The sequence below is a fragment of the Zootoca vivipara genome, chromosome 12 (assembly GCF_965207765.1).
Source record: "Zootoca vivipara chromosome 12, rZooViv2.hap1.1, whole genome shotgun sequence".
In the NCBI taxonomy this organism is placed as follows: Eukaryota; Metazoa; Chordata; class Lepidosauria; order Squamata; family Lacertidae; genus Zootoca; species Zootoca vivipara.
This window is the reverse complement of record NC_142595.1, coordinates 17,170,827-17,190,454: the sequence shown is the minus strand read 5'-3', so window position 1 is coordinate 17,190,454 and position 19,628 is coordinate 17,170,827. Positions and strand designations below refer to the sequence as shown.

At 44.4% G+C, this 19,628-nt stretch overlaps 1 protein-coding gene across 1 annotated transcript in view; it reads right to left on the bottom strand.

The window, feature by feature from the left end:
• The window catches only part of CCDC47 (coiled-coil domain containing 47), a 30,637-nt gene extending 11,473 nt beyond the window's left edge, over positions 1-19,164 (bottom strand). The window contains exons 1-9 of the mRNA XM_035134289.3: positions 19,067-19,164; positions 12,602-12,864; positions 10,641-10,748; positions 9,061-9,235; positions 7,670-7,791; positions 5,421-5,486; positions 4,110-4,211; positions 2,782-2,892; positions 440-525 (exon numbers count right to left, since the gene is read on the bottom strand). Of these exons, the coding sequence (XP_034990180.1) occupies positions 440-525; positions 2,782-2,892; positions 4,110-4,211; positions 5,421-5,486; positions 7,670-7,791; positions 9,061-9,235; positions 10,641-10,748; positions 12,602-12,859 (1,028 nt within the window). The 5' untranslated portion in view covers positions 12,860-12,864; positions 19,067-19,164. The remainder of the gene's footprint in view (positions 1-439; positions 526-2,781; positions 2,893-4,109; positions 4,212-5,420; positions 5,487-7,669; positions 7,792-9,060; positions 9,236-10,640; positions 10,749-12,601; positions 12,865-19,066) is intronic.
• Positions 19,165-19,628: the final 464 nt, after the last annotated feature.

Here is a 19,628-nt window from a genome sequence, read left to right as displayed (position 1 = left end):
TCATCCCTAGCTAACAGGACCAGTGGTCAGGGATGATGGGAGCAGGAGTACCAAAACATCCAAAGGGCCGAGTTTGGGGGTGCCTCAGCTGGATCATACAGCTGCTCTAAAGAAATAGTGCTTTCTTACCGACTGCCTATTTTTTAAGCACTCCCACTTCACATACTGTAGAACTGGCCTCTGGTGGTGAAGAGAAGCCAAAGGCAAAGCCTGCTGTAAACTAAATAAATTATGTGACCAGGCCAGTTTGGAATCCCCAACTCATGGCTATCATGACCAGAGGACCAGCGCTATATGGGCACCCTTCTCTGCTCTCTGGATAATAAAGGAGTTTGTCTACGGTGGTAGTTTTCTCTCCCCTTCTCCCCTCCCCAACCACCTTTACAAAGTTCAGTGCAACATTAATCTGAAGGCACGCTATCTATTGTGTCATACTTACTCTTGCATAAGTTTTGGACCGGAAAACTGGTCCGAAAAATGGACGGACTCAATCTTGTCAGCGTAATGTGTGAGGTAATGGATCATCTAGAAGAAGAAGAAAAAAAGAAGATCTGGAACACAGTCGTACCTTGGAAGTCAAACAGCTTAGTTCCCGAACGTTTTGGCTCTCGAATGTCGCAGGCCCGGAAGTGACTGTTCCGGTATGCGAACTATTTTTGAAAGCCGAATTTCCGACAGAGCTTCCGAATGGCTGCAAGAGCTTCCTGCAGCCAATCTTGCAGCTGTGCTTTGGCTTTCGAATGTTTTGGTAGTCGAACGGACTTCTGGAATGGATTCCGTTTGACTTCCAAGGTACGGCGACTGTACCGTAACGTAACGTAGGAAGCTGCCTTAGCCATTGGTTCATCTGGCCCTGTATTGTCTGCAGTGACTGTCGGTGGTCCTCCAGGGTTCAGGTAGAGGGCTCTCTGTCTGCCCTACCCGGAGATGCCGGGGATTTAAAGTGGGGCCTTCTGCAGAGAAAACAGATGCTTTTACCACTGAGCTATGGCCCTTCCCTGTTTTGTCCTAAACAAAATGCTCCTAGAAAGTACACTGAGGAGTTCTTCATTGCTTATGCAATACTATACACTACCTGAATAAACTACACTTCCCCCCCTGTTGCATCCATAATGATGCAATCAGCATCACAAGATGAGCCATGCTGGGTCAGATCAATGGTCCAGCATTTTATTACCAAAAAAGGCCTGTCAGATGTCTCTGGGCTGACGGTGTATAGAAAGCCAGGAAATCTTTTTAGGGTACTGATAAAAAATCTCAAAAGATCCTAGCAAAGTACCTGGGTATCTAATCAACTTGAATAAATCAGAACGGTTTGGTTTTATCCCATTGAAAAGGAATGAAGATGAAATGGTAAACAAATATAATGCACCCTGAAGATCTCTTCGTATCTGCCTAATCAAAATGGGCACCAGCACACTGAATTCAAACACAGTCAGCTGCTGCAAGAAACAGAAAACATCTAAAAGAAAGTGTCAAATGAAAAAAATATCTGGGCTGGGTAGATTTTCAATGATTAAAATGAAAATGTATTACGGTACCCCAAATTCTATTTTTATTCATGAATATGCCACTAAAGAGAAATAACAAATGTCTCACAAGATGACAGAAGGTACGGCTAAATTTTATTTAGTCAATGTAATACCATATCAGTTAACATCACAAGGAGAAGAAGAGAGAAGAGTTTGGATCTGATATCCCGCTTTATCACTACCCTAAGGAGTCTCTAAGCAGCTAATATTCTCCTTTCCTCCCCCCACAACAAACACAGTGGGGCTGAGAGACTTCAAAGAAGTATGCCTAGCCCAAGGTCACCCAGCAGCTGCATGTGGAGGAGCAGAGACCTGAACCGGTTCCCCAGATTACAAGTCTACCGCTCTTAACCACTACACCACACTGGCTCTCTTTCCCCGTATAAACCGCTATTACCATGTGGCTATGCTGTTGTATTAGGAAGAATGGTTGCAGAATCCAGGAACAATAATAAAACAATGAAACATATTAGTTGGACTGAAAACAGTTGTTATGGCTTTGTAACCCCAGAGAGCTATCAATTAGGAAAAACCCTGAGCCCTGCATTAAAATATCTTCACTATATAAAGGGGGGAAATAGTAAGGGAGAAGACATCTTTTGGCAGCCCTTAAGTTGTGGAATGCCCACCCCACAGAGGTACGTCTGGCATTTTCGCTACACAGCTTTTGGCAAATATTGAAAACGTTTTCATTTTGCACCCTATTCCTGTGACTGTCATTTGTTCTAACCTTTTTTTAAATACTGGGTTTCAAGTTGTTGCAACCTGCCCTGTGACCTGCTGGTGAAAGGAAGTAAATTTAAAAATCTTTTATCATCATCCTTGCGTGAGCTAATGTTATAACGAAGAATTGGGAAAAAAGGAACAATTAGGGAATATGCAAATAAGGGAGAAGTGTGGTCAAACTTGGAAAAAATAGTGGGAGATAGTACAATGAAGACCCTTTCCCATGATACCGGGGCAACCCTCAAATTATCAACAGCAGCAAGGTATCGTTCTTACTGCAATTGGGAAGGTTAACCCCACAAAGCTGAATGCTCCGTTTAATCAGAAGGATTAATTTTTGGGGAGGGAAATGAGTAAGACGATTCAAAGGTGCAGTTTTGTAGATGGCGGCCTCAGAAGACAAAGTTCAAGCATTTGAGTGCCCCGTTATAGCTCTCATGAGAGTTCACACCAACTACAGCCTGAAATATTTTATCTTTTTTTTATATATATGTAAAAACCACCCCCAAAATAACCACATTACCTTGGTATCCATCATTCCTTCTGTGACCTCACCCATCTCAGTCAGGATAGCCAATGACTCTGGCAGCCCATACTTCACTGCGGTCTTGGGTTTGTCACTGCAGAACTCACTCTGCCAAGATGAAATTGCCACGTTATGACAAGCATGGTCTGGACTGTGCCTACCTCCCCTTAAATAAACAGGTGTCCGCACAATTTACTTAAGCCTTAGGAACTGGTTTAAGTTCCCAAGAGCCAGAGCCTTGCTCAGTTCACAGACTGCTGTGTGCCTCTGAAGATTCAATAGACCCCAAAGAAAAAGCATGCATATGCATACACAACAATTTTGTTTTTTATTACATTTGTGGGGTGTTTTTTTTTAAAATGACCCCCTGAAGTCTCATGCACGTTAGGGCATTTCAATGGCATGTCTAGGTGAACTATAAAGACAAAAATGCTCCAAATCAACAAACTATCTCTCTTTTTTTATAACTGGCATAGAGGCTGAATCTTGAAATTCTATAGGCACTAAAGGGAGTTTTTGAATTAGTTCTTATGAACGATAGACTAAGGAGAGCCCATATGCTCATCACTCAGGTGTTTCACCTGCACTTTAAATAATACAGTGAGTATAAAAAACTCATTTTCATCATAAAGGAAATTGGGTGTACCACCAATGCTTTCCCTCCATCCTCTCTTCGCATGCTGAAATTCCTTCCCTTCCTGGCTTGAGGCAGAAAATAGAACCACACCGTGGTTTTCAATTTCGGTTTGCTGAGCAAGCACAAACCCACTGCTTGTTAGCTCAAATGGCACAAAAGAAACTATGGATTGCGACAAACCAGGGAGGGAATTGCAGAGAATGAAGGGGCGACAAAACATGAAGCAAAGGGTCCTGCCAGACTTCTTCACATAGCACTAAACTACTGCTTAGCAGTACATTTGTACCATCCCACTGCGCTGAATTATGTTCAGCGAATGGAATGACTGCACCCAAGTCAGGGGTCTTAGTAGCAGGCTACATCAGGTGGTTTAAAGAAGTGCACCATTAAGGCAACTTGGGGCCAGATGCCATTTTTATGCATTTTCAAGTACATTACATATATTCTGGTTTCCTCCCAGTCAGTGGCGGAAGAACCCTCTCCGGCATCCAGGGCATCCCATATGGACTGCGCACGCGAGGCAGCCTGTACGGACGCCCATACGGACTGTGTGCGCCCTCGGCCGCTCTACAGCTGGGGGGAGGCAGGGGTCATCTTGTCACCCCCTCCCCAGGGTGGCACCCGGGGCAGACCTCCCCCCTCTGCCCCCCACTTTGTACGCCCCTGCTCCCGATGTCCCAGAACATACCAGGTCCTGCATTTCCTTCTGAAGCCGCACCAAAGCTTTTCTCGTCCCAACAGCAAACACGTAGGTATCCATGTCGTCGTCGTTCATGGTAACTTTTATTTGCTGTGCAACAGACAGAATGATTGTCACACCCAGGCTTGCACACAAAAAAAGGACATAAATACAAGAAAGAGGAAAGCAGTGGCCAGGACTCCATGCCATTGCCAAAAGCATAAATAGATTCAGGCTTTACAAATGGCTATCAGCAAAGGTCAGGGTCAGGTTGGACGGGAGCCCCAAGGTAATTACAAAGGTCCTCTAAAATATAATTACAAGAGGGCATAACATAAATGACTACTTCTCCTTCATAATACAACGCCAGGTGAGCAAATAATAGCTCCCCTCTAGCAGCAAGGTGTTGCCACTGCTAGAACAGCTTACTGCATTGCTTTATCACCCTAAGCAGTGTCAATGGTTTTGTTCGAACCACATTAAACTGAACTGCAGTCTTTTTAACCCACCCAGTAAGTGAAGCATTGCTTCACTTAATTCTACTGTAAAGGATATTCCCAGTAAAGAAATCACAGTCCTACAGTCCTACATTCCGAGTCCCTTATGATGGCAGGGAACTGGGAGGAATTGGCAGGACAACCTCTCATTGCATGCCTACACAGCTATTCCCGTTTTGGACACTAATTCCTAACTTTGGGTTAGGAATGAATGACAAGAGTATTATTAGTGGCTGGCATTGCTACACGCTTTCAGTTGCAGCATGCAGCAAGAGCAATTCTCGGTAGCTCTAGTCCAGGCATCCCCAAACTGCGGCCCTCCAGATGTTTCGGCCTACAACTCCCATGATCCCTAGCTAACAGGACCAGTGGTCGGGGAAGATGGGAACTGTAGTCCAAAACATCTGGAGGGCCAAAGTTTGGGGATGCCTGCTCTAGTCTATACAAAGAAACACAGAATTATGCAGCCAGAATAAATTACAAAATGTGTGTATAATTATTTTTACGTAACATACTCTGATTCTGATGGACACAGAGCCAGGCAAGTTCTTATGTAGAGCAATACAGCCCCATGTTCCCTATTCCAAAGTTCTGCTGAGACTCCCTCAGGCTTCTGAGAATTTCAGCAGACACCACGGGTTAAGAAGTCTTCCTTCGCAGGCTTAAGTGCTAGAAACTTGGGGGAGTTGCTTTTATTAACTAACAACATTCTCAGCATGACTGTGGCAGCATCGAATTCACTCATTTCTGTGTGTAACATGCACCTAAAATATAGTTTCATGAACTTAAAGCTCCCTTAGGCTACAGAACTAAAAACACTTACCACTTGATCACAGGATGGCCTCATCATGCGAGCAAGAACATTCAGCAAGTCTTGTCTCTTGAGAAACTGAAAGACAGCATTTTGACCGTGATGAAACCCTGCTCCAAACTTACAGCATAGAATGGCATGTTCTTGCAAGGCCCATTAAAACCAACTTATGTGAGATGTACCATAGGCCTCCCTGCCTTACAAATGTAAATACTGCCGCGTCCTGCTAGTGCAAGGAGGATCTACTGCAGCTCCCAATAATCATCTGAGCTTGGTTTTTATTGCTTCTTTCATTTTATTACATTTAAACCCTGCTTTTCTTCCACCACATAATTCAAAATGGCCTGGTTAGGAGAAAAATAAAAAAACTCCTTCAGTAGCACCTTAAAGACCAACTAAGTTTTTATTTTGGTATGAGCTTTTGTGTGCATGCACACTTCTTCAGATACAGTGAGAATTGAGCTTTGCAAGCATGCTGCAGAAGCAACACTGCCCTCTCACTGATGCGCCTGTGCAGCCCACACCTAGTCACTGCTGAGAAGCTGCTCCAGGAGATCTAGCCCCTAGTCCACCCTTCACCATGTGGTCCTAGGGCAAGTTAAAGGTAAAGGTAAAGGTAAAGGGCCCCCTGACCATCAGGTCCAGTCGTGTCCGACTCTGGGGTTGCGGCGCTCATCTCGCTCTATAGGCCGAGGGAGCCGGCGTTTGTCCGCAGACAGCTTCCGGGTCATATGGCCATCATGACAAAGCTGCTTCTGGCAAACCAGAGCAGCACACGGAAACACTGTTTACCTTCCCGCCGGAGCGGTCCCTATTTATCTACTTGCACTTTGATGTGCTTCCGAACTGCTAGGTGGGCAGGAGCTGGGACCGAGCAACAGGAGCTCACCCCGTTGCAGGGATTCGAACCGCCGACCTTCTGATCAGCAAGCCCTAGACTCTGTGGTTTAACCCACAGCGCCATCTGGGTCCCATGACCCAGGGCAAGTTACATACAGCTTAACCTTACAAGTAAACCATGTTATGCATAAACATTTCAAGCAAGTGAATTAATTAAAGCAAATAAACAGCAGTCAGCAACAGCAACACTGCAATGGGAGGAACATTCTGTCCTCATCCTCCATTTCCCCCTGTGCAAAATGGTGTGCATTGACCCAAAATGTGCACAATGACGAGATCAGACGCACCTCAGAAGGGAGGGACGTTGACCAATCTAAACAAGAGCCAGAATGCAAGCATTTGCCTGGGCCCTGTCATAGCGGGAGATCAGGCTGGGGAGGCATGTCTGCTGAGGCAGGAAGGCAGATGAACTGTGCTCCTCCTGCAAGCAGCCAAGCAGAATGGAGCCTTGCCTCTCCACATATTCCTGTTTTCTGCCATGGTGAAAGGTGGGGCTGAGCTGTTGTGTTCTGTTCCTGCTCCTTTCAGAGAGTTGTTATTAATAATAATAATAATAATAATAATAATAATAATAATAATAATAATAATACAGTGAACACCACTGCCATTTCATATGGATTGTTTGTGTGGGTGTGTTAATTCTATGTTGGCCCAAAGGCGCTTATTTATATAATGAAATACTACCTAGAATCATAGAATCATAGAGTTGGAAGAGACCACAAGGGCCATCCAGTCCAACCCCCTGCCAAGCAGGAAACACCATCAAAGCATTCTTGACAGATGGCTGTCACGCCTCTGCTTAAAGACCTCCAAAGAAGGAGACTCCACCACACTCCTTGGTAGCAAATTCCACTGCCGAACAGCTCTTACTGTCAGGAAGTTCTTCCTAATGTTCAGGTGGAATCTTCTTTCTTGTAGTTTGAATCCATTGCTCCGTGTCCGCTTCTCTGGAGCAGCAGAAAACAATCTCTCTCCCTCCTCTATATGACATCCTTTTATATATTTCAACATGGCTATCATATCACCCCTAAACCTTCTCTTCTCCAGGCTAAACATACCCAGCTCCCTAAGCCGTTCCTCATAAGGCATCGTTTCCCGGCCTTTGACCATTTTGGTTGCCCTCTTCTGGACACGTTCCAGCTTGTCTACCTGGGTAGTTGATTCCAGAAAGAGGAGCTTCTCGATTCATTAGCATTTACGATATAGGGTCTTGCAATGTCTGCGTCCCACTCCACCCCACCCGCCAGCCCTTGTCCTCCTGTGCTTTTTAACAGAGTGAAGTCATTTGGAGTCTGCTGCCTAAATACTCAACTTGGAGGCATGTAACGCACACAACACTTCCAATATGCTTTCTCTCATACCTTGAGCTGTATAAGCATGCCCTCGCAGCACACCCTTCCAGAGCACCACAGGTTATAAATATGTTCGTTCTCTTGGTTCAGCTTGCCCGTGCTTGTGGCTTCTTTATTTGTGCCGTCATCCCCTTAAATGAAAGCATAAGCTGATCAACGAAAGTTTATTACTGTATACTTAAGACAACACTGCAGTATGCCATATGGAGGGGTGCTTTTGACAACTCGGAGGCTTTGGTCGGTATGAAATACTGCAGCCTGCCTTCCAATGGGGATGGGATAGCTGCAGCATGCTGCACTAATATTCCAGTGACTGCTCTGCCTCCCTGTTGCCTTTCAGGCTCTTCAATGTGAAGATGGGAATCTGAAAAGCCTTAAATGACTTGCACCAGTATACCCAAGAGATCACCTCCACCCCTACTCTCCACCTTTAAAATGTGATGTGATCAGATCTTACATACAGTCATACCTTGGGTTACAGATGCTTCAGGTTGCGTGTTTTCGGGTTCCGCACCGCGCCGAACCCGGAAGTACCAGAACAGGTTACTTCTGGGTTTCGGCACTCGCGCAGAAACACCAAATTGCGACCCGTGCAGACGCAGCGCTGCAGGTTTCAAACGCTGCAGGTTGCGAACGTGCCTCCCGCACGGATCACGTTCGCAACCCAAGCGTCCACTGTATACCATCTGTGTACCACATGAAGTCTGCTAAAGCATGCAAAAAGGTGTGCTCATGGCCCTTAACTTCAGAAAGCCTGAAACCTTGCTCCTTGCTCTATGTTGATATTCCACTTTCTCTCCCCCAGCATCCTCCTGTGGCATCCCCTTCTGGAATGATCCCCAGCTCACTGAATTTGTGCGTTTTTGCAAACTTGTCTTCTGTAAGTACATCTCTGATCTCTTTCTGAACTCTTTGCAATCTTTTAAGTTTTGCGATCTCTCTTTTAAGTTTTGCGATCTCTGTCACTTTTATCTCTTTCAGCAATGCACTCTTCCCAATTTTACCTTGCTCCTTTTTTTCTTGCTCCTTCCAGCAATGGATTTCCTGGGAGTATTGTTCCCTCTTCACTCAGTGCTGGCCTCTCCCTAAGATTCTGCACTTTCCACGTTCAGTTTTTTACCTCTTCAGCCCTCTAATGCAAGACATGTCTCACTCCTCCATTTGACATCTCAGCTCACACAACTGAAAACTGAAGGGCTCGGGAGGAGGTTTGAAGAACCTGGCTGATTTTGCACACACTTTAAATTCATTCTCTCCTCCTCTTTACATGCCACCTTCTTGGGCCAAGCTATGCTTTGATCCACACCAACTTTATGAATCCTCAGCACCTCTCCTGTAACTCTGGTCATGTGTTGGGGAGGAGAAAGAATCTACTAGGCAGGCTTTAGGGTGCAACTTACCCACAAGGGCAAAGTTACTTTCAAGGAGCTCCCGGTGACTATTGAACCAGGCCTGGGCCAGGCGGTTGTTCTTATTCTTCCCAATGATGTAGTTCATGATGTAAGCAAGCAGCCCCGTCACCATTAAGATTTCCATGTAGTAACTCTCCCAGCTATTTTGGAGGTGGGCAGGGACCTGTGGTTGAATTTGGACATTGTTATAACTACTTCATTTGAGGAAATCAGTTGCTCAACAACAACAACAACAACAACAACATCTGGTTGCAAGTTATAAGACACCTTGTGTGTGTGTTTTTATTCTTTTAGGAACCACCTATTACTATACCAGTTACTAAATTTGAGACGGAGAGAGAGAATATCAAATCAACACAACCCTGTGTTGGGCAGTGGCTCGGTGCTTTGCATGCCTCTCCCCATATGAACCAACCTGGACCCTGCACTCATCATCTGAGTCCTTGTGTGTCCTTTCCATAAGAGGCCCAGAGGAAAGCAACTTGATAACGGGCCTTTTCTACAGTAGCTCCCTGCTTGTGAAATGCTCTCCCCAAGGAAGCTTGCCTGGCACCTTCATTGCATATCTTTAGGCACAAGGCAAAAACACTTCTCTATGAGCAATCTTAGCTGACTGAACATTTTGTGGCTTTTTAAATTTGTGGGAGGGGAGGGGGGTTATTGGTTTGTGTTTGTTTTTGTTTTGCTCTGTATTATGTGTTCTCATTTTGTATGTTTATGTTGTGAACCACTCTGTGATCTTCGGATGAAAGGCGGTGTACTAATTTAATTTAATTTAATTTAATAATAATACAGTGGTACCTTGGTTGTCGAACTTAACCCGTTCCGGGAGTCCGTTCGACTCCCAGAACCGTTCGAAAACCAAGGCGCGGCTTTCGACTCGCTTCAGGAGATTCCTGCACTCAATCGGAAGCTGCATCGGACGTTCGGCTTCCAAAAAATGTTCACAAACCGGAACACTTGCTTCCGGGTTTGCGGCATTCGGGAGCTGATTGTTCGGGAGCTGTTCGACAACCAAGGTACTACTGTAATCATAATTAATAATAAGAATAACAATAACCCCGCCCCATTCAACCCTACAATTTAATGAAATTTAATTACTTTTTCTACAACTTAAAACCTGGGCACTGCCAGTGTGCTGCTGCAATGTCAGGCAATGTACAAAATATCAGTTACTAGAAAAGAATGACAGGATACCGAGCAACTGCACAGTGTCTTTGAAAGAACAGAAGATCACTTTGGGCAGGCAACTAATTTCACATGGGGCCTAGCGCCAGAAAAATCTGTAGGCATTCTGTGGAAATGGGGGGTGGGGAGTGGAAAACAGCAAATGCAAGAAAGCTCAACGCATGAAAAATGAAATCCATCTAAGTCATACTCAAGAGCAAATCCACTGAAATCAACCCACTTAAGCCAACCAAGTCTGCTGATTTCAACAGGATCTACTTGTGAGTATTATTTGGTTTGAAACAACCCAATGAAGCTTAGTGATGTTGAATTAAGTTAGGGCCACTATGAGCTACTGTTAATTAGGGGCTACATGTAAAACTCTTAGTACATGGGCTTACATCAACAATTGTTATAGGATCTTTATTCTTGCCGGGAGATGCATCAGGTTTCTCCTCATAGCCTTCAAACTCTTCATCGTCGTAAGGCTCACTCTCTGTATCACCTTCCTACAATAAGAAAGCAAAAAATACAGAAAAATGTCATGTTTCAACGAAGTAGACTTCTACTGTATCTATATTTACTGTTGGAACTGCCACTGGATATAGCTTTAAACTGAAGGAGCCACCCTGAATTGTGACATTTAATCCTTATAGTTTAATCTTCCTTTGGAAAACTCAGAGCAGCTCACATAGGGCTTCAAAATAGTATCCATTGGGCCCCTGGGCAAACCGAGATTTTGGATTAAATCTAACAGCAGCATGTGCCTTCAGGCAATTCAGAGTAGCTCGGTATATGACATTAAACTTGCTTCCTAGAAAACCCGGCAAATGTTTGCAATGGTTTCTCTGCTATGTCTGATAGCCTCTGGGTGGCTGTGGAGTGCAGCACATCTATGTTTGCCTAGCTAGGAAAAAGAAGGCTGCATCTTTCATACCCGCTTCTGCAACGAAATTGAATGGGGTGGCCAGCTACGTTACTTCCTAGCGCAGGCACACACAATGCAAAGAGGCGGCAATGTTAATCCACACTCAGAGGCTGTGCAAACAACAAAGGGACAACGTGCCCTACTATAAACGTTAGAAAGAAGTTAATGCAAGAGTGCTCTCATGGCTTGAAAAGGTAGGTGCCATTGACACCAAGTCTCCAGGTGTCTGTGTTTGATAGAATCCTATCTACAGGTGCTCCTCAGGTTCAGGGGCTGGGTGCTGCCCTCCATCTGGCCTTCAACACTCTCCCCAGGCCTCAGTCACGACTGGCTTTGTTCCATGCACTCCACAAGTGCAGTTTTGCCTGGCTGAACATATCCCCAATTGGTGATAAGACTGCCTGTTTGCCTGGAAAGAGGATGGAGAGATGTGTCTGGGTGTGTTTTGCAGGCCTTCTCAAGAAAGGAAGAGAAGTCTCATCAGCTGTGCCATCCACCATGTCTAACTAGCCCATGGAAGGTTGCCTGTGATGGAATGTGGCCCTCAAGCTGAATTACCTTCCTCATCCCTGCCCTACTGCCTTTGCAATCCTAAAGATAATCCGTAGGTCTGTGGTAACTGGAAGACAGAGCACGGTAACACCCTTGAGACTAACTGCTTGATTGTGGCATGGGCTTTCGTAAGCAACAGCCTATTCCATCAGGTGGATGAAACGGGAGGTGGCAGACACAAACACGTGAGTTGAGGTACAGTGCAAGATCAATCAAGTTAGCACAGATGCGAGTTCAAAAGAAGGAGGATGCCAAGAAGAAATCTGATTGCAATGATGGGTTACTTCAATACAGCCTACATGATTGTCCGACCTGGCACTCAATCCACGCGCAGAAAGATGGTGCAGATTTGAAGTATTTAGACTGCCAGCCTACATCTATTCAGCTATCTGAACTGAGCGGGACTTACTTCCAAGTATACATGCACTTGATTGCTTTCCAAGGCTTGGGAAAGCTTGCTGCAAAGACCACACCCAGCTGCTTTCTGTAGCGATTATTTTCCTTCAACAATTGGTCTTTTGAATTTAAGATTTGCCATATGTCCTCTTTTTCCAGGACACGTCCTCTTTTTCATGGGTATACAGTCATCGCAGCAATCCATAGATAAAAGCAGAAGTCGGCAAACGTGTCCTTTTTTGCTCATCAAAACATGGCAACCCTAATGTTAAGCTTTGCATCTTTGTACCACAGTTTGGAAGCATTCGTGAAACACAGTACAGAAATGTAATTGTTAATTAAATACAACATAAAACCTAATTAATACATAAAATCTGGCTTTGCCAGTGGAATAGACTGGCCGACTTCATAACTCCACCATCGGCAACCCTCCCTCAAACCAAAAACGACAAAGAACAGCCCAGGCTCTTCCCCCAGCTTTATCACCTGCGCATCAGCATCCTCAAAGTCAAGATTTTCATCTTGACCTTCAAGTTCAACAGTGGCCTCCTCCTCGTCATCTTCGGTCGTGACAACCCGCTGGGGAGATTCGGTCGCAGGATCTTCTATCACATCTTCAAACTCAGCAAAGTCATTATCATCATATTCCACAATGTCATCGCCGTCGTCAAACTCATCAAACTTTGCCCAAGCAAGGCCCCACGGGATGAAGAGAGCAGCCACCACGAAGCACACGCTTCTCATTGTTTCTGGGAAAAGCAAAAAGGCAGCAAATACTGAAATCTCCAGACCTGGGAACACAGAAACATCCAGCATATTCCTGGATACCTTCCTAAAATAGCAACTCAAGAGGTCGGCAACTCCCTGTCGGCTGCAAGCAACATGCTGGGAAATTTATCAATCTGCAGTTGCATGCCATTTACGTATCAGGTGCACAAATAAAGATGTGGTGGCCATGTTACAACACTTCTACACTATGCTCCTCTAGGAAATGTAACACATGTCCTGGGGCCAGGTAAACAGTTGCGGGCAGACACATGGTTCTAAGAGCAAAAAGCCACATCCAGCATATTACCAGCAAGACCTAAAAGGGGCAAATTTGGACTATTAGTATGCCTAATTATGAAAAATTGCACTGACAGAGAAACTCACTTAGAAGCTCGAGGTACTGAAAGGAAAGAAGCATGTGCACACTTTCACTACAGATTTCACACAAATCTGGACTATTTTGCAGACAGTTCTTCAACTAATTGACATGACACCTGTGAGGGGCAAGGGATATCGCGAAGCCCCTCCCCTCCTGAGTTCCAGCCCAGCCCCGAGCGAGGCTGAAAAGAGGGAAAGCTCCAGCTCAAGTGGGGAAACAGGAACTGGTGTCCAAGGCTCTGGCAGGGTAGAAGAGCCATCGTCCCAGGTGGGACAGGAAGGGGGAAGGAAGGGGGGCAGGCCAGTCCCCCCAACTCCGGAACTTCGCAGAAAGCGTCGGGGGAAGAGGATGGGTCTCCCCAAGTTGTTATGCTGGCGCAAGACGCGCCAAAAGCCACTTGGAGGTTCTGATTCAAGCTGAACAGATGTGTCTTTGTAAATAGCACTGCCATTAGCACTGTAAATACTCAGCACCAATAAAAGACAAAATGCAGAGCTGGGTAGAGTCGTTACTCTGAAGTAGCCTTCTCCGGCCACCATGACAACACCCGTGAAAGTAAAAGAAATTATAGGTAAGTGGCCAAAGTCACCCTCTGTTTTAGAATAGGTGTACTACGGTACTAAATCTGTTGTCAATTTGTTAAAACAAAAACTGAACAATAAATTACTGGGGAGGGGGGGAGCCACACCCTAAGTTTCATTTAAGCCCCATAGAAGTAGCATTGCACCACACTTCAATTAATCAGATGTAAAAGAGGAAAGAGACTACTAAGTGGGTAGAGAGGCAAAGCCTCTTTCTGAACACACTAGAATTTGAGCTTGTTCTCCTTTCTGTCACCATAGTGAAGCCAGTCAGGTCTGCCAATCATTGGTTTGGACTACCCACCTTTTGTGCACTGATAGTGCAACCCCAATGCCTGTTTGCACAGAAGTAAGTCCGCCTGAGTTCAGTGGGGCTTACTCTCAGGTAAATGGGTATAGGATTGCAACCTACCTAATTTAAGAGCTGGATCATCAGACAAAGTATCCATATAGTTCAACCCCTCTTTTTCAAAAGTGATCAGCAAAATGACTCTGGGAGCCCGCAATCAAAGCATGAAGTTGAAAATCATTCCCTGTTACTTGTCCCAAACATCTAGTATTCAGAAGTACAGCGTCCAGAGACTCCATTCTGTTTAGCAGTCACAGTGCAACCTCCAACAGTCACAGTGCAACCTCCACAGTCACAGTGCAACCTCCAACAGAAGGTTGTATATAGGATGACAGTCCCCAATCAAGCCACACACATACATGTGCATGATTGCAAATGGAGAAAAAGTTTACATAAGGAAATGATGGACTTTGTCAAAAGTTTATTGAGAGTCTAAGCCAGGCACCCCCAAACTCAGCCCTCCAGCTGTTTTGGGACTACAACTCCCATCATCCCTAGCTAACAGGACCAATGGTCAGGGATGATGGGAGTTGTAGTCCCAAAACATCTGGAGGGCCGAGTTTGGGGATGCCTGGTCTAAGCTGAAAACGTCCAGCAGACAATTGCCTGATCTGCACATGATGATAAGCTATAGTTTATTAAACAAACCTTGAGTTAACAACAAGTTGTGATCAAACACAGCATGGCTTGTTTCTCCAAAATTTGGTTCATTTTGCAGCCGCTCTCGTTTGCTGAATCTTGGCAAGTGTGGGATGGGATGCCAAATAAACCATAGTTAAGGAAGACTACTTCCTCAACTGGTTCAAGCCATGGATAAAAGAAACTGATGTTTCTAAGCCAACGAAAAACCATGGCTTCAGACTGTGGTTTGCGGGCAGTAAACAAATCATATATAAGCCTCTGGACACAGCACACAATACTAAGTCATGGTTTAACTCAGGCATTCCCAAACTGCGGCCCTCCAGATGTTTTGGCTTACAACTCCCATGATCCCTAGCTAACAGGACAGTGGTCAGGGATGATGGGGATTGTAGTTCAAAAAATCTGGAGGGCCGAAGTTTGGGGGTGCCTGGTTTAACTAGTTAAAAAACCAGACCAATGTTGGGACTTCACTTTATAGAACTCATGCCTATGTTACAATCAGGGTAGATAAAAATCAATGATTTTTAAATAATAATAATTACTTTTAAAAAAATTTAAATTGGATTTTTAAAATAAATGATTTTGGAAGAAAAATCTTTCTAAAGATAGTTTTCTATTTAAGTTACATTATAGTCCCAATGCTATTCATCAGAAAATAAGGATGTGTTCTAAGTTTTTCATGCGTGCTAAAACTCAGTCTAAGGGTTTTTTTTTTTACAAAAAAAGTTTAATCACATCAGTTAAGAAACATGGATACATATGCTATACTGTTATTGTTTTAGTTAAATAAATAGTTAAATTGTTAATAAGGAAATGATTTTTTTCTCCTTCCAATAAAGTACAGCAGAAAAGTTGTCCAAATATAAACAGTTAACTTATTAAACCTCACAATAATTTCATAATTATCTGTCAATGTATTTCTAATAGTAAACCAAATCAGTAATTTTTGATATAACTGTAAAAACTACTCTGAAAATTTATTATTCCAAAAATGAAACCTTCATCTGGTTGTAAATATTAAGATTGTACCAGCAAGAATGAGTCTTTCTGAAAGAAAAAAAATTAAATCAAGCCTTACTGACTAGTGATTTAAATCAAGTCTTACTGACTAGTGATTTAAATTGTGATTTAAATCCACCCTGGTTACAATACAGCTCACCTGCTGTACAAGCAACTGTATCATCCATAACTCATATAACACTTCTCAGTATAGTTAGTAAATTACTGTGTGGCACTGGGAAGTTCTTTCTATTTGCTGCTGGAAGAAGACTGCTGTTTTGGACAGCAATCAATAAAAAATGTATTGCACCTATCTGCAAATCTCACATCACAGTATCGTTGGGAGCTGAGGTCCTTGTTACGGTTCAGTTACAGATCGACACTGTCAATGCCTGTTGCCAGTACCTGCCACTTGCAACACCGAAGCCTTTCGTATTCCACAGTTACTAGGACTAGCTCCTTAAAAGGAACCCTATCTAGGTTAGGCAATCTAAAATTAGCAAGAGCAGCCAGAGCGCTTCCCTCCATCCCATCCATCAGCTATGTTTTATAAGCAGGCAGGCTTGGGAAATAAAAAAGGATGCGTGAAGGAGAAATAGGCTGCTGTAGTGCTTTTGGCATACAGTGGTACCTCGGTTTAAGTACACAATTGGTTCCAGAAGTCTGTACTTAACCTGAAGCGTACTTAACCTGAAACAAACTTTTCCACTGAAAGTAATGGAAAGTGGATTAATCCGTTCCAGACGGGTCCGTGGAGTACTCAACCTGAAGCGTACTTAACCCGAGGTATGAGTGTAATTGGTTCCGGAAGTCCGTACTTCATCTGAAGCGAACTTTCCCATTGAAAGTAATGGAAAGTGGATTAATCCGTTCCAGACGGGTCCGCGGAGCACTTAAACTGAAAGTACTCAAACCGAAGCGTACTTAAACCGAGGTATGAACTGTACTCTCCCTGAATGCCAAATTGCCTCAAATGTGCAGAGCAACAGCTGCTTTCAAACTAAAAATGTAGCCAACTCCCAGTCTCTCTACTTGCCTCGCAGTTTTTAGGGACTGGGCTGGACACTAAGGAGTGCTGGCTGAATACTGATGAGTGGGCAACTGGGAGAAGGAGTTGCGGAGAACGACTAAGAAGGAGGGATCAGTGATCTGGGGGAGTCTGTAACAGCCAGGAGGCAAGAGAAGCTGCAGGATTGGAGAATGAAGAGCAGTGCCAGGAGAGATAGGTCAGGCTGGCAAAGATGATTGAAGAGGGAGGAGCAGGAACAGGTTACAAGCAGGCGGAGTCTTTGCTTGCTTGCTTGCTTCTAGCTCAGGTTGGGGAGATAAATAAGCTGAGGCTTTAATTGTTGGGCTTTAACGATAAAGTGGGTGTATAAATTTTGTGAAATAAATAATAAAATAAAATCACCCTACCCTTAACATGGCTGGTACTTCTGGTCTAACTACCAATATTGTTGTTGTTGTTTAGTCGTTTAGTCGTGTCCGACTCTTCGTGACCCCATGGACCATAGCACTACCAATATACCTATCTATTTAGAGCAGGCACGGGAAGGTAAGACTGAGCTCTTCATATAGATTACTTGACGATTGCAGTAGGAGTTTCTGACCTGCAACTGCTTAACACAGTACAGTCATACCTCGGTTTAAGTACGCTTCAGTTTGAGTACTTTCAGTTTAAGTACTCCACAGACCTGCCTGGAACGGATTAATCCACTTTCCATTACTTTCAATGGGAAAGTTCGCTTCAGGTTAAGTATGCTTCAGGTTAAGTACAGACTTCCGGAACCAATTGTGTACTTAAACCGAGGTACCACTGTAACATCAAAAAGGCTTCCACCAAACTAGGCTTTCAGAAACCCTGATGCATAGTTTAGCTGTAGATTTCCCACCAATTCTGTTTGTTCTCACAACGACCCTGAAAGGTTTGAAAGAGAGGGAGAGACTGGCTCAAGGTCAACGAGCTTTTGGAATATCTGAAAAAATATCATAATCAGATGAAATTGCTAACAGCATTCAAAATATGAGCTGAAGAAAAACGATAGTACTGTATTTGAAAGAGAAGAATGTGTATGTGTTAGGTGAAATGTCTACTAGAATGAATGGGCTGGGATTAAGAACATCATGGAAGGAAAGGCGGAAAGTTTAAGAAATGTATAAGCAATTGAAAAGCTGGAATTTATATGTAAAGATTTTAAAGTTTTATTTTAAAAAAAGGAGGTCAACCAGTGAGCTTCATGGGCAAGTGGGAATTTGAGTCCAATGTTCCCCAACCTGGTGCCCTTCAAATGTTTTGGACCCCTGCCATCAACACCAGGCAGCAAAGTGGAATTAGTGATAATGGAAGTGCAGTTCAAAACACCCAGGTTACAGAAGGCTCCTCTAGTTATAACAACAGCCTGGTTCACTGGCTTGTACATACAGATGAATGACTCCTAGGAGCAGCAAGTACTGTAATGGGATGTCTCTGTATCTGGCCCTTCTATCCTAGCTATCATTTCACCTCAAACTCAAGCTGGTGAACCACTGGATCGTAGGAAAAAACAAAATAGGTTTATCCAAGCCTGATTTAGAACTGTACCATTTCAGAACTATACTCAGTTCTGCTGAAAAAGCCTCCCCACTCCTCCCCAACAACCTCTCCCAATGAACACACACGTGTGTTGCATACACACACACTTCCCCCCATCAAGATAAACAAACCATACCACAACCTTAGAAGCCAATCTCTGCTTCTAACCCCCTTTTTATTATTTATATAGCTACCCAGCAATTATTATTTTTTTAAAGCAACCTTGGGCAGCTTGCAAGCAGCACTATGTTGAAAAGCACTGTAAATAATAATTAAGAACAATTAATTGTGGGGGGAGGAAACAACAAAAAAACCCTTTCCTTGTAACAGAGGCAGCAGAAGCAGCTTACAAAACTGTTATTATTTCAACACCATTCCCACGACCGGGGGGGGGGGGGAAGGCTACACACGTGTCGTACGTACACACGTGTCCCGGAGACCGACCTACAAATTCCAAAGGAGAGCGAAAGGCAGAGAGACTTTCGTCCCAGGCCTGAAAAGGGGGCAGCCAACTGTCTGCCCCTATGGAGCCGCTTTTCACTCGCTTAGGAACCAGCCAGAAGCCTGGGAGGGCGAGAGAAGGGCCCAGCGGACTCCCCTTAGCCCTCTCCCCGTACCCCGAACCCTTCAAACTGACCCACCCGGCGCAACCCCGGGGTACCTGAGGCCGGCGCTGCCGCTACAACGACGTTCCCGAGGCCCAGCTCGCCTGCCTGCCGGACTTTACGCTCTCTGTTTCCTTCCTCCTCCTCCTCCCGTAAGGTACGCGAGTTGCGTAAGCCTGCGCAGGCGCCCCTCGCCTGAAGGCCAAAGAAAGGTGAGAGGCGGAGGGAGGAGGAGTGGCTGGGAGCTGGGCGGACTTGGAGGCCTTTGCCCCGCTTCCCTTCAGGGTTAAGGAAAGGGGCAGTGCCGGATTTACGTATAAGCGAAACAAGCTATAGGTTAGGGCCCCACCCTCTTGTGAGCCACCAAAAAATTAAAGGGGGGGGGAAACTGGATGTACATTTCCAAAAGATAAGATAAAAATCAAATCAAAGAAAACCTACATGCAGCAACAGAGTTTTGTGTTGTGTAGGCTGCTCCCTAAAATATCACTGGTTTGCTCATTTCTAGACATAGGGTGCCTACATTCTGCTATTTATAATTATTAGTACTGTACAGTAGTTAGTTTCTAGGGACTGGATTATGAGTCTTTATAAATTGTGTTTCTAAAGGAACTTTTG